Source organism: Trachypithecus francoisi, unplaced genomic scaffold (genome assembly GCF_009764315.1).
Source record: "Trachypithecus francoisi isolate TF-2019V2 unplaced genomic scaffold, Tfra_2.0 Lachesis_group16, whole genome shotgun sequence".
In the NCBI taxonomy this organism is placed as follows: Eukaryota; Metazoa; Chordata; class Mammalia; order Primates; family Cercopithecidae; genus Trachypithecus; species Trachypithecus francoisi.
Genome location: NW_022681461.1, coordinates 80,857,816 through 80,873,397, shown reverse-complemented (window position 1 = coordinate 80,873,397; position 15,582 = coordinate 80,857,816). Strand labels below are relative to the sequence as shown.

Sequence of the window (15,582 nt, the reverse complement as noted above, 5' to 3'; positions counted from 1 at the left end):
TAGCAACCAAGAGTTTTTAGAATGTTTTGGGGCACAAAACACATTATATTTTAGACACTGAAAGATCATTTTAATGTTTGCCTCAGAATATAAGCTCCAAAAGTTTATGAGGTAATTTCAACAGTTCTCACAAACGCTGCTTTAATGTTCCCCATGTCTATTCCTGCAGTACCTTTTCTGTCTCTATCTTGGCATCACTCACGCTATCCTAGTAGTTGATTTGTCTCTTTCCCACTTAAACTAGAGCTCAGTGAGGACAGGGGCTGTCTTACTTGTTGTTGCATCTTAAGTATTTTGTGTGGTGCCCAGTATTTATTTGAAGAATCAAATGCTTAAGAATGTTTTCTGAAGTTGGGTGTGGTGGCTCATGCCTATAATCCTAGCACTTTGGGAAGCCAAGGCTTGATCCAGGAGTTAGAGACCAACCTGGGCAACATGGTGAAACCCAATCCATTTTTAAAAAACAATTAATGGGGCATGGTGGTGTGTGCATATAGTCCCAGCTACTCAGGAGGCTAAGGTGGGAGGATCACTTGAGCCTGGGAAATGGAGGCTGCAGTGAACCGTGATTGTGCCACTGCACTCCAGCCTGGGTGAATGAGCAAGATCCTGTCTCGGAAAAAAAGAATACTTTCTGAAAATCAAACAACTTCATATAATTGACTCTAACCTTTTTATAGCACATTTTCCATTATTTTAAAACCTGGTGTATGAAGGAAAGATTGATAGCATTAGGTAGTACTCTTATTATATTACTTATAAGAATCTTTTGGGAAGCTTTGTACTTCTGTCTTAATTAGGAGAAAGTCATACAGGCAGTAAGCACAGAGTATGAAAAGAGAGCAGGAATATTCATTCTTTGCCTTTAGATATTACCCAGATGTCTTCTGACTTCCAGGGTTTTGGACCTACCTGCCTCCATATGTGAGACCTAGTTAACTCTTTTTGTATGTAATCTGGATCATTGATAATGCTTGTCTGATCTTTTGATATCTTCCTAATCCTTCCTGCCTGACCTAATTCTGTGTACTTGATACATAATTGCCAGACCTTTTCCTACTTAATTGGCCCCGTGGCCTTGGCCCACCCTGCCTGCCATATTACTGCCATATTACAGTGATGGCTAATTTGACCTAATTGTTTATAACGTATCACTTACCAAAACCTCTGTGTTTTACTATTATCTACAAATACATTTGTTCAACAACTGTGTCTTTATTTGCAGTCACATGAAAATTTAGGTTAAAACATTTTACAGGTTTATTTACTAAAAAAAAAATACACCCTTACTATAGCATATCAAAATCACTAGAAAGCCTTGAGTTTAGTTATTAGGGCTCATAGTGAATGTGGAGTCTAAGACATAGTAGTCTATGACTTCTATAAGAGATACCATGGAAGCTAAAAAATTAGATATCTATGCCGTACAAAATATAGGAAGGCATGTGAAGGTGTTACACATTGTTCCTCCCTAACTTTAAGGATATACATGTACAAACAGGAGGTATATGCCAGCTGTGGTCTGACTTAGAATTGTTCCTTAATTCTCCAGTAGTAGTATTAGAAATTGTAATTCTGCCTTCTAGATTACTAACCTTGTATATGTGTGAAAAAAAATGCATGTACTGTGGATATTGTTATAGGAATATATTCACACACTTAACTTTAAAACATTAAAAAACTTTTTATTATGGAAAATCTCAAACGTTCATTTTAGTCATTTTTGAAAATCTTTAAATCTTTTGTACCTTCAAGTTTGTCTGGTATCAATTCCTTGTGCCTGAAGAACTTTCCTTAACATTTCTTACAGTTCAGATCTGTGGCTAATAAATTCTGTCACGTTTTTTGGTTTGAAAAGTGTTCATGTCTGAGAGAGATCTTCTGTCAGCATAGAATTTGGGGTTGGTAGTTTTTCTTTTTCGTTTTCCTTTCAGCGGTTTAAAGATGTCATTCTGTGGTTTTCTACTTTTCATAGTTTCTAACAAGAAGACTGCTGTCATCTTTGTTTTTCTGTATGTGATGTGTCTTTTTTTACCCCTCTGGCTGCCTTCAAGAAGATCTTTGTATCTTTGGTTTTCAAGGGTTTGAGTATAATAGGTCTAGGGGGTGTGTGTTTGTGTATTATATTTATCCTGCTTGGGATTCTCTGAACTTTTTGGATCTGCGCTTTGATTTCTTTCATTATTTTTGGAAAATTTGCAGTCATTATTGTTTTCAAATAGTTCCTCTGCCTCATTCTGCCTTCTTCTTGGATTTCAATTACATATATGTCACATCATTTGTTTTTTATTTTATTTATTTATTTATTTTTTGAGATGGAGTCTCGCTCTGTCGCCAGGCTGGAGTGCAATGGTGCGATCTCGGCTCACTGCAAGCTCCGCCTCCCGGTAGCTGGGACCTTAGGCACCCGCCACCACTCCCAGCTAATTTTTTGTATTTTTAGTAGGCGGGGTTTCATCTTGTTAGCCAGGCTGGTCTCCATCTCCTGACACTGTGATCCGCCCACCTGGGCCTCCCAAAGTGCTGGGATTATAAGCCTGAGCTACGGCGCCCGGCCACATCATTTGTTATTGTCCTGTAGTTCTTGGATGCTCTGTTCTGGTTTTTAAATGTTGAGTCTGTGTGTGTGTGTTTCAGTTGGGATAATTTCTGTTAACCTGTCTTTGAGTGTACTGATTATTTTCCTTGCCTGTGTTTAGTACACTGATGAGCCTGAGAAAGGCATTCTTCACCTTTGTTACCATGTTTGTTTGTTTTTAGCATCCCTGGATCTTGTCTTATAGTTTCTATTTTTCTGCTACAGTTTGAGGACTCAGGTTTCAGACATAGATTTTCCACTTGTTTTCTTTGATTTTTGTTTTCCTATTCTATAAAATAGAAAAGTCAGGAGTATATAGTAATTAACAGAATTGTTTTAGGAATCAAATGCGGTCATAGATAATATAAATGTATGCCCTTGGGCAAGCCCCTTCCCTTCTCTGGGTCTTAATCACTCTAGCTAAAGGCTTGGATTATATGATTACTTTGGTACTATTTAGTTCCTAAACTGAAAGATCCTGTGAAGGGGAGAGACCTAACATATACTGAAAGCCTGGTATTAATCTCATGTAGAATCTGAGAAAGGGGTAAAATCACATTTAAAAAGTGCTGTTGCAAAACAGTTTACTTTTGCTAGGTCAGACAGCATTAAATCCTGTTGCCACTTGGATAAATCTGTTAAAGAATTATTAAAAATTTTCAACTCTTGGGTTTTCTGACTCACTTGAGAAACTTCATGGCTCATAACACATCTCACTTGCTTTCCCTGTACCAATAGGATTTAAAATTATTGAGTTGGCTTCCAAATTTTTCAATGTGAGGAGAAACTAATTGACGTTATTGCTTTTTACTAACTAGTGCAAATAAAAAATAGTCTTATTGGAATAGGCTTTGGAGTCATGGGCGGGGGTGGGGGGGGGTCAAAGACTGATGGTGCAGGTGTGAAACCTTAGGCTGATTATTTAACTTCTGAGCCTGAGTTTCCTCATCTGTGAAATACAGACGATACCTACATCAGCTGTTTTGAATGTAGAAGACAAAATGTGTGTAAAGCTTTGAGTCTAATGTCTGATTAATAGTAATCAATAACTGATGGCATTAACAATAGCAGCTAAAATGAAATATGTCACCATTAAGTCAAAATTTTAGTAAATATAAGGGAAAAAGAGTTTACTATTCTTTATATTCTTTTTAGTGGGAAAGTTCAGTTGGTAAAAGGATATTTTAACAATACAGAGAAGGTTAACTGAAAAGTATTGATGAATAATAGTAATAAGAGAGAATTGAGTGCTTGCTGGGTGACAGGTGCTCCCATTTACTCTTCAGAACATCCTTGTGAAGTAAGCCACCCCTCCTCTGCTAAGTGTTCCTTTGTCAAGTGAGGGTGATCATTTTTGTTCTTCTACTCTGCTTTGGACTCTGTCAATATCTTTTATATATAAGTCCTACCCTCGCTCCACTTCTCATTCCCAGTGAGAGAACGTGTATTTGGCACAGAAGTGACCTACAGCAAGTTGAATGGACTTGTTGAGATGTTGAATCTTTGTATTTTTCTGGTCAAGAATGAAATATCTATGTTATAGATGAAAATTTAGGCATTAATGAACTGAATTTTGGTCTAAGGTAAAAATACTAAGAAAATAGTTGGAGATAAAGAAACTGCGCAACCAACCTGAGGCCTTCCCCTTTCTTCCCTCCCCATACACGCTGTTATATTAAGACAAATAAATACAGCATTTCAAAGTAGCTTTTGCTTTATAAATTACCGTAGAGTAAATATAATGAGTATCAAAGATGGGTCCAAATTCTGTGTTTTTGGAAGCAGTTTTACTGTAATGGGTATTATTCAAGACTGAAATTATTTAATACAAAGAAACATTCTTTATTCACACTGTGAACAACTGTCTTCCAAAATACAGACCACAATACAGGCATTCTTGTATGAATAATACAGAGAATTAAGTCAAATTATTTTGCAGTTTTTTCCAGTCATAACAGTTTCCGCAAAAGTGCATTCCTGATCATAGATTTTAGAGTTGGAAGGAACCTAAGAGATCCAAACTAACTCCTTTCTGCCACCCAGAGAGATGAAGCAATTTATCTAAAGTCATGTAGCTAACTAATGACAGAGCCAGGGAGAGAACCAGTCCTTCATCTATTATGCCACAGTGCTGCATTACTCTGGAAAAAAAACTGCCTACTCATTCGTGATTTTTAATGCTAGTTAGAGTCTTAGGGTAAGGTTTTTTTCCATGACTAACTAGTGCTCTTTTGTTTTCTGTGTGGGTGTTTGGGAACAAGCTAACTGGTTGTGTTTTTTGTTTTGTTCTGTTCATAACAATTGTACAGTGTAAGGCAATAACAAAGCATTTGTTTGGTTAACACTTTAGGGGTTAGGAAGAAATTGTTTTAACTCAAATTCTCTGCCCTCATTGTTGATAGGCAGATATTTTAAAGTTGTGTTTTTTAATCTGGGATTTGAATTCCCTAAATTCTTAGGAAAATCATGTGAATATCTGCCTACTTTTTTTTTTTTTTTTTTTTTGAGATGGAGTTGCGCTCTTGTTGCTCAGGCTGGAGTGCAATGGCGTGATTTTGGCTCACCACAACCTCTGCCTCCTGAGTTCAAGTGATTCTCCTGCTTCAGCATCCTGAGTAGCTGGGATTACAGGCATGCACCACCACACCCGATTAACTTTGTATTTTTAGTAGAGATGGGGTTTCTCCATGTTGGTCAGACTGGTCTCGAACTCATGACCTCAGGTGATCCAACCGCCTCGGCCTCCCAAAGTGCTGGGGTTACAGGCATGAGCCACCATGCCCGGCCTATGCTTACATATTAAGAAAATAATCTGTAGTTTTCATCAGGTTATCAAAGATACATAGTTCAATACTATGGTTTTAGAGGGAGAGATAACTAAGCCTGGTTGCACTCTATATATACTAATTGTACTAGAGGGCTCCCTTATCTCCAGCCCCCTCCTGCTGGTGCCCTTTCCTCCTGACAAGCCTTTTCCAAATAGCTTCCTGGATATTGTCATGGAAGCCACTGGAGGCCTCAACCTTCTCAGAGGAACCTTTCCCATAGGTTTCCCAAGGATACCTTCTTTCTCCCTTCGCTGCTTACTTTTTCCAGGAGAGGGTGTGAGACTCAGGGATTTTTGTTCATTAGAAAGCTCAGGGGGCTTATTTCAGTTAGATTTCCATTAAAAGGGATTTGTGAGCTGACCCAAAATCCTAAGACTATTGAAATAAGAAAAAAAAAAAAAATGCAATTGGAATTCCAGTCAATACTTTGCAAGTTAACTGTTAGAATGCTGCTAGTTCTATAGTTCAGGATTCTTTGTGTTTGATCTAGAAACTAACATTTTCTAGGAACAAAATGAAAATGCATGGATTATTTAGGAGTTGCACAGATCTGTCTATAAAAACTGATTTTTTTCTTCCTGAATTTTATTTGATTTAGAAAAATCTACCCCTGAATAGGAATCTGTTTTTTTTTTTTTGAGCTGGAGTTTTGCTCTTGTTGCCCAGGCTGGAGTGCAGTGGCACAATCTTGGCTCACTGCAACCTCCGCCTCTTGAGTTCAAGTGGTTCTCCTGCCTCAGCCTACCGAGTAGCTGGACTTACAGGCGCCCACCACCACTCCCGGCTAATGTTTATATTTTTAGTAGAGATGGGGTTTCGCCATGTTGGCCAGGCTGGTCTCGAACTCCTGACCTCAGGTGATCTGCCCGCCTCGGCCTCCCAAAGTTTTGGGATTACAGATGTGAGCCACCGGGCCCAGCCTGAATAGGAATCTATTTTGATGGGCATCTTTCCTAGAAGAGAACATATATATAAATAGCACATTCTAACTTTTTGGGTTTTTTTTAAGTTTAGTGTCTGGACACACAAAGAAAAAGCTAGTATTAAGACTGAAGTTGGAAGAGTGTATTCATTTATTCATTCATTTTTAAAAAGCCCTCACTGAGTATGTATTATGAACCCTCAGGCATCATGTTACATGCTGAGAAATAAGCCTGGTCTCTTCCCTTATGAAACTCTGCTGGGACACAGCATAACAAATAAGAATGACAATTTAGCCCACTAAAAACTCTAATATAGGTACCAAAAAAGCAATGAACTCAGTACTGGGCCTGGCCAGGAAGAGGGGTGGGAGTAGGGCCAGTGGAGTTATTGCTGTGGGGGTTAGCATAAACGTCACAGAAAAGGTGACAAATATTTGAGTTGTGTCTTAAAGGTTCAATAGAAACTTGTTTGGCAAAGAAGGGCTTTAGCTATATGTGGTGTATTTGTGCCCTTCTAACTTTAAGTAAACTTAACATTTAACGCTCTCTTATTTTATGTTTCCAATTAGAGCTCCAAACGAGAATGGAAGCCGCTGGAGGACCGTAGCTGCACAGACATACCATGGCTGCTGCTCTTCATCCTCTTCTGCGTTGGGATGGTAAGGAAACTCTCACAGATGGTCCAAACCTGGACTCATGATCCAAGGGAACGATGAGGAGTTGGTTTAATGAGGGCAGTAGTTGTGGAATATACGAGTGCTTATACAGTTCAGTGGTATTTTGTGTCACCCTTGATTTGTTTTTCTACATGAAAACTGAGCTCAAATTAAGGAGCAGCTGGGACTCGTATGCCATTCAGTAGACCATTTCAGAAAACAAATCATTTGACGTAAGTCTCTGAATGGTGATCTTGATGGGGTGGTGAGCAAAACAGTGACCATGAGTCACAAGGCCTGCATATTCACCCAACCCAGTCACACCAACTTGTTGGTTATCTTTAGGGCAGTCAGTTCCTCTCAGAGACTTGGTGTTCCATAGTTCTTCCTAGATGGGAGGCTGGTTGCTCACTCTCCTTCTTCCTTCTGGCCGTCCTAGGCCCCTGCTCCCTTCTGTGTCTACTGTAATGAGTGGCATCTTTTGATTGGAGATCAAGGGACCTGGTGGTTTTCCAGTGGCCCCTGCTGCCTGCTGTGTCTACTGTAATGAGTAGTATCTTTCGATTAGAGATCAAGGGACCTGGTGATTTTCCAATGAGTGTAGAGAATGGAGGAGCAGAGTTGCTGTTACAAGGTATTCAGGGTGTGCACATTCAGTTGCATACCCACTCTGCCCTACAGGAGTTTCTGACAGACTTCAGTGGCATTAGATTTCCTGCCAGTGTGCTGGGCTGAAAAAAAGATAGAAAACTGCTATTTTTAAAGCGGAAACTGCTATTTTTAAAGTAGAAAGGACTTGAAAATCCTCATCTAGTCCATTGCCCTTATTTTACAGATTAAAAACATCAAACTCAGAGATGGAAATGACTATCCCAAGGCTACACTGCTAGTTCATGACAGAGCTGGGAACAGAGCCCAGGTCTGTTCACTTCCAGGTCAATGCTGTTTTCTAATGCCCCATTTCCTCTTCCTCAAGGGGACTCTGCAGACACATTATTGCTCTCTCTTAGTCTTCTACAACTCAAAATGCAATTATACTACCTCAGGCAGCCTTGCTCTTACTCATGTGTATTTTTAACCCCCTTCTTACTATACCTTTTATAGAGTTTCTTTAGGAAAATCTTGCTGTTTGTCTCCTCTAACTGCCCACCAGGCCAGCACCATTTGTGAATCACAGAACAACTGTAATCTTGGCTAATAGGCACAATTGTAGGTACCAGTTCTGCCTCTGAGCAAAGGAAAAGAAAGCAATACATTTTAATGAGATATGATAAATCCAGTAAAATAAGGAGTGTTTATTTTAAAGATAAAAGCATAGTTTCACCAAATTTAGGATATTTAGGAAAGGTCAAAATACCTGTCTCCTAACTTAATGACTTATAAGATATTGCTCAAAAGTTTACTTAGTTTAATGGAATGGCAGCTGAAATATAACATGCATGAATGTTTATGCAGCATGTGGAGAAAAAAAAATTTTTTTTTTTGAGACGGAGTTTCACTCTTGTTGCCCAGGCTGGAGTGCATGGTGTAATCTCGGCTCACTGCAACCTCCACCTCCCAGGTTCAAGTGATTCTCCTGACTCAGCCTCCCAGGTAGCTGGGATTACAGGCATGTACCACCATACCCAGCTAATTTTGAATTTTTAGATGGGGTTTCACTCTGTTGGCCAGGCTAATCTCAAACTCCTGACCTCAGGTGATCCACCTATCTCGGCCGCCCAAAGTGCTGGGATTACAGGCGTGAGCCACTGCACCCTGCCATAGAAAGATTCTTTGATAACAGAGTTAGTCTACAGCCTTTCCCCACTCCCTGAATGTAACCCTGGGACAAATAGCAGCTGACCTTTCAAAATTGTTTACAAAAACATATACCATGCCACCCGAGGTGCTTTGGATTTTCTGTGCTAAAATAGGTCAGGAAAGTGCAATCATTAATGTTAATAGGCTGATTGGGAGTGACTTGAGACTAAGGAGTTATTTGTTTACTGAAACATTTTAATGCAATGGTAATTAATATAGTGTTGATTTCAGTATGATGGTAATTAAGACCCACTGTGTGTACTTTCAAATGTTGGCATAGCATTATTAGCATTATTTGTTTTCGAATGATTCTTTTAATGGATTACCTTCATGGAATTGAGCTAATATTATATTTTGCCATGTGGAAATAAAAAATCTTAAAGTTCTGGCGGGGCTCAGTGGCCCCCGCCTGTAATCCCAGCACTTTGGGAGGCCGAGACAGGTGGATCATGAGGTCAGGAGATCGAGACCATCCTGGCTAATATGGTGAAACCCCGTCTCTACTAAAGATACAAAAAAATTAGCCAGGCGTGGTGGCGGGCGCCTGTAGTCCCAGTTACTTGGGAGGCTGAGGCAGGAGAATGGCGTGAACCCGGGAGGCGGAGCTTGCACTGAGCTGAGATCACACCCTGGCACTCCAGCCTGGGTGACAGAACAAGACTCCATCTCAAAAAACAAAAACAAAAACAAAAAAAACCCAGAAATCTCAAAGTTCTATTCACTGGCACAACAGAGATTCAGCATTCTTTGGCTTCTGAGTATTTGTTTTAAATGATTTTTAGAAGATTTCTCTCTCTTTGGATTTCATTCTGTAGTACTTTTAAAATAAACATTTAACAAACATTTGTTGGGCATTAATCTATGCTCAAAACTTTAGTACGTGTTTGTGTGTGTGTGTGTGTGTGTGTGTGTACAAAATATGTATCTTTTTAATTTTTTTAAATGACTATGAAATAAGTTTTATCCCCTGCTTATAGACAAACTATAGCAAGGTTAAATATTAGCTTATCTAAGAATATACTGCTGGAAATAAGTGGCAAAGATAGAATAGGAACTGGAACTTTCTGGCTATGTTCTTTTAATCAAGTGGCCCAGCTGCCTGCTTCTCTTACAGATTGTTTCTTCTTAGTAATCTTGCAACCTAGTACTCAAACCATACCTTTATTCTCTGTCTTTATTTGCAGCTTTTTGCTCATTTTTTGATACCTATGGTCTGGTTCTTAAATATTCTAAGATCTTGTCATCTTTCACTCATCTCTACCATTAAATCTTTATACATGTTCATCTCTTCATCAATATTTGTACTTCTCTTTTATTTCTTCCCTTAGTTTCAAGGTTTTTCTAATGCTTGAGTTGTCTAGAACTTAGAGTGTTTTTCAAAGCAAATTGCTCTCAGCCTTCTTAAGTGCTGTCTTCTACATTTGAACTTTCATCACTATTTTGGAATTACTGGGCATATACTTACTCTGCTCCGAAAAATTACTTGTAACATTGCACTGCTAAATTTGTATATTTCATTAAGGGAGTAAACGAGTGGTTTGTAGCCCTAGCTGTACATTGGAATTAACTGGGGTCTCTTCTTTTTTTCTTTTCTTTTTTTTTTTTTTTGAGACAGAGTCTTGCTCTGTCATTCAGGCTAGAGTGCAGGGTGCGATCTTGGCTCACTGCAACCTCTGCCTCCCAGGTTCAAGCGATTCTCCTGCCTCAGCCTCCTGAGTAGCTGAGATTACAGGCACCCAGCACCACTCTTGGCTACTTTTTGCATTTTCAGGAGAGAAGGGGTTTTATCATGTTGGCCAGTTGGTCTCGAACTCCTGACCTCAGGTGATCTGCATGCCTCGGCCTCCCAAAGTGCTGGGATTACAGGTGTGAGCCACCGTGCCCAGCCTAGAATTAGCTGGGATCTTTAAAAAAACAAAAACAAAAACAAAAAAAAAACCCCTAATTCCTCAGCCCTACCTCAATGATTCTCATATAATCTCTGCAAACCTGATATTCAGCCAAAGTTGAGACCCATTATTATAGGCACAGATCAACCACTGAAAAGATCAACCACTGAAAAGATCAACCACTGAAAAGTATTGAGCAAGAAGTGTTAAGAGTGGGTTTAGAAAGATGGTGCTGGCAGCTAATGTTAAAGATGGCTTGGAAGGTGGAAAGAGGTTTCAGGCAGATCACTTTGGGGGCTGATGTAATGGTCCAGATAAGAGATGAAAAACCTGAAATAAAGAAGTGCTAAAAGAGAGGAAGAGAGAGATTGAAGAATTTGGATCCATAACATTTATCAATGGTTTTATCAGTGTTGCAGACAAGTGAGAGACAGATCAAGGATGACTAAGAGGTTCTTGTGTTGGGGGTTCAGGATAGGTTTCTCAGCTCAAATCCCACCCCAGCTCCTGCTAGGTTCCCAACCACGGTTTCTGTACACATCATGAAACAAGAGTGGGATGGATAAATAAAGCACCACTTTATTAGTAAATACCTGATTATGCCCAGTAAGTTACTCCCTGGTAAAAGTAACTTGTGGAATGAAGCTTGGGCCCAAAAGGCTAAAGTTCCTTCCTATCTAGGATGGTCTGACTTCATTCTGTCTCAAGGAGAGATGTTTGTCAGAAAAGGAGAAGAAAAGAGAATGGAGATCTACCTGGACGAAATCTGCCCAGATCAGCTTACCACAAAAAGGCAAGAACGGAGGCAGCTGGATGGCCCTAACAAGAGTGCTTACCATGGAAAACAGAAGATACAGAGACCCCTTACAACTTACTTACCCTAGTAGTTATTGCTGTTTACTGTGAGCTAGACACTGTTCTTAGCACTTGACACATAGAAACTCATTTAATTCCTACACCTGCTCAAGGAAGTATACACTGTTGTTATCACATTCCCATTTTACAGAGAAGGAAACAGAGGCATAGAGATAAGCTCAGTAACTGTCTTAAGATTACATAGTGGCAGCACTGAACCCAGAAGAGAAGAGGGAGAAGGGGAGGCCTCAAGAGGTAGACCCTACTTCTGTTGCCTGGAATTGAGGACAACAGAAAAAACTATTTAGAACATGGACCTGTAGGACACAGTAACCTCGCTTGCCAGTGAAACATGGTCTCATCAATATCTCAGGCTCTGACCAAATCTCTTGCCATTACCTCTTCCTCTAGTGTGGTGTCAGGAAGCTAGGGTGAGGGGCAGAAGCACGGAGACAGGAGATTGCAGTCTTCCACTTCGTATCTTGTGTGTGCCATCTAGAAGTGGTGCCACCAATGGAGATAGAGCATGTGGAGGAAAGGGAAGTGTGGAATGAGAAAATGAGTTGTGGACATGTAGAATTTGTGAGTAAGGAGAAGCAGTTGGAAATGCAAAGTTGGAATCCTGGAGAATGATCTGGACTAGAGTTAGATTTAGGGGACATCATCTCGTAGTTTGTCCCTTCAGACTGCTTTCACGGAAGGACCCTTTCTATTTTATAGCATTGGTTTACTTCCCAGGGCATGATGTTTCTACCTCATTAACTATTGTTGAGCATGCAGAACAGAGTGAGAGATTCACTGCAGTATTTAGTCACCTGTTGGGTGGGTTGTTCTTTGCTAGGATCACAGAAATAAGAAGAACAATGTGCCAAAAAATTACCATAAGGTTACCTGATCCAAATGACTTTCTATTAAGTCTGTTTCCTTTCTTTATTTTAATTTGTGGTAATTACCTATTAATGTACCTAACATAATATTTACCATTTTAACCATTTTTAAGTATGTAGTTCAGTTAAATTCATTTGTTTTTGATCTGGTTTTGCTTTATTTATTCTCAGACACTGTAGTAAACCAAATGGGTGTGAACTTCTCCCTGCAAGTATATTCTTAAAAATTGTACTCTGTATCTGCTTTCCCTTAGAAACATCATAGTTTGGAAGAGGAAGGGCTTTAGAGATTCATCTAATTCTATCCTTGTGATAATAAGGAAACTGAGGCTCAGGGAATAAAAAGTTACTTGCTCATGATGGTAAAGAGTATTCAAAGTGAGGGTCAGTTTTCAGTCTTTCTTGTCTGTGTTCTTTTCATTGTTTTAGCTGCCCATGAAATTGAGCCTATGATTTCGCTCCCTCATGCCCATTATTTTCTTCTCTCTTGAGAACATTTCAGTTCTTTTAGGGTAAACCTTGCATTTGTGTATGCTGAATAAATGCTTATTGAGTGGTTATTTCCTAGACTTTCTATCATTCTTTTGTTTTTTTCAGAGTCAAGGTCTTATTCTGTTGCCCAGGCTGGAGTGCAGTAGCGCAATCATGGCTCACTGCAGTCTTGAACTCCTGGGTTCAAGCAATCCTCCTGCCTCAGCCTCCTGAGTAGCTGGTACTACAGGCGTGTGCCACCACGCCTGGCTAATATTTTTATTTTTGTAGAGACAGGGTCTCACTGTGTTGCCCAAGCTGGTCTCAAACTCCTGGCCTCAAGTAATTCTCCCACCTCAGCCTCCCGAAAGTGCTGGGATTACAGGCATGAACCACTGCTCCTGGCCTCATTCTGTTTTTTTTTTTTTTCCTTCTTCTTTCCTCATTCTTAGAGAGAGGCATCCTATTACATGCTTTAAGAAGTCTGGGAATCTGATAGATTGACACAAGTTTATAATTAATTTTGTTTAATTTGTTTACATAAATATTCACTCCGCATCAGGCCTTTCCTAGGGTAGTATACTAATCCTGCCCTGTCTGCTGGGTCCTCATAGCCCTCTGAATCTTAAGGTTCTTGAAAGAGGAGAAACAGAAGCCAAATGTTCCAAGATTTTACAAATCAGTTATTATAAGATTGAGCCCAAGCACTGATGAGATATGGGCTTTATAGAGGTGAAATGAAGGAGGTGGTATCTGAGAAAAAGAGAGTCAGTATATGTTTTCATTAATTCCAGGGGAGAGGGCTGTAAGCAGAACTCCTTTTTTTCCTATATTTTTATTTTGAAACATTTTGCCATATTCATACACCATCTCCCACCCACTCTATACATATTTTTGTGGACCATTTTTTTCAAAACTAAATTTAGTCCTTCTGCTTTGTTCAGTTACTTAGTAGAGGCTCTAGGTATAAAATTCAAACATGCTTATGAAATAAAAGTGTGTCTTTTTTTTTTTTTTTTTTTACTAATAGCAAATAAAACTAAGCATAAGCCCTTACTTAGGTACAACTAGACCTTGTGATATGAAGGGAATATGAGCACAGTTCATTAATGAGCAAATTGTCTTTCTCCCACTTAGGCAGCCAGTACTTAAGAGTTGCCAGGTCATGCCTCTGACCCACCATCCCTGTGTGCCTTCATATGATTTGAGTCACCTCCTATTTGTGAATAAATTTGTCTGTTCCTCTTCTCTCTCTTAAAATAGCAGTGCTGAAAGCACTTCCATAGCTCACTCATTTGAACATTTTAGCCATGATTTTCTTCCTTGCTAATAGTCTTACTTTCTCTCTGAGATTGCTTCCTACTCCATGCTTATGAAAGCCTTCCTTATCCCCTTATCATTTGCTTCATTAATGTGATTTTTTCCTTCTGTTGAATGCCTTTCCCCTCTTTCTCTGCTGAACCATTAAATTATTGAGTGTATTGTGTAAAGTTTCTCTCACCCCGCTTTAATTTCATGTACCACATTGTTTCCTTTCTGAAATTATATTGCTTCCCACATTTGGATCTTAGAATTTTTCTTTTTAAAGATAATGTATTTTTAATTGTATTTGGCCTAGTTCCCCATTGTCAGTGGTTGTACCATATGAGAAGTCCCTAGGATAATAGTCATGGTTTCTTCCCATCTTATTAGCTTATTAGTCTCCTTGCCCATCCCCCACCCCTGGCAGCTTTCCACCCTCTCTAATACTTCTGGAAGCTACTAAGAAGTTTAAGTGGCCTATGTGAAAATATGTCAGTGTCCCATTTTAGCATATATATGTAACATTTACAATTTATACCCCTGCCTACATCCGAGAGGGATGTGAGGTGGCTTATGATGATAAAGAAAAAAACCCACATGTCCAACAGTACTGTTAAAAATAGTCAGAAAAGGAAATCAGAAGCCACTTAAAGGACTGTGTAACACAATGTACTTACCAAACATAAGAAGAAAATTCCTATAAAAAGTAAAAGAAGAACATAACCTTTTAATTATGTAACAACTTTGCTATTCTAGATTAGTAGTGAAAGAAGATTGTAATTATGGTCTGAAAATATTTTTGTACAGTAACAAAATTACTGACATTCTTGCTGTTCCCCCTAGAAATTTTTGTTCTAAAACAGAGAACCGAAGGGGTTTTTGTTAGTGTCCAGTTACTGTTGTTAACCTCTTTAGTCTGACTTTCCCATTCAAATTTACCGCTAATAGCTACCATTTATTGATCACCTGCCATGTACCAGACAGTCAGCTAGGGATTGGATATGCATTATTTCATTTAGTTCTCATCATTAGGCTGTGAAATAGATGGTATTACTCTGTGTTAAGAGATGAGGAGGGAACAGAGTCTAAGTACGTAATTAGATAAAAATTACACAGATAGTAATTGGTAGAGTGAGAGTTTGAATCCAGGTCTTACTGAATACGAAGTCCATTCCCTTACCGTTAATCTGAGTCTTCTTGTTAAAACGTGTTGGAAGCCTCGCGTGGTGGCTCACACATGTAATCCCAGCACTTTGGGAGGCTGAGGCAGTTGGATCATTTGAGGTTAGGAGTTCAAGACCAGCCTGGCCAATATGGTGAAACCCTGCCTCTACTAAAGATACAAAAATTAGCTGCGTGTGGTGGTGCATACCTGTAGTCCCAGCTACTCAGG

At 39.3% G+C, this 15,582-nt stretch overlaps 1 protein-coding gene across 4 annotated transcripts in view; it reads left to right on the top strand.

Annotated features, from left to right (window-relative positions):
* Positions 1-15,582, top strand: part of SLC44A1 (solute carrier family 44 member 1) — a 199,241-nt gene that overhangs the window by 50,594 nt on the left and 133,065 nt on the right. For all 4 annotated transcript variants that reach the window (XM_033237917.1, XM_033237916.1, XM_033237915.1 and 1 more), the window contains one exon: positions 6,899-6,988. In XM_033237917.1, the coding sequence (XP_033093808.1) occupies positions 6,899-6,988 (90 nt within the window). Of the gene's footprint in view, positions 1-6,898; positions 6,989-15,582 lie in introns of those variants that run through there.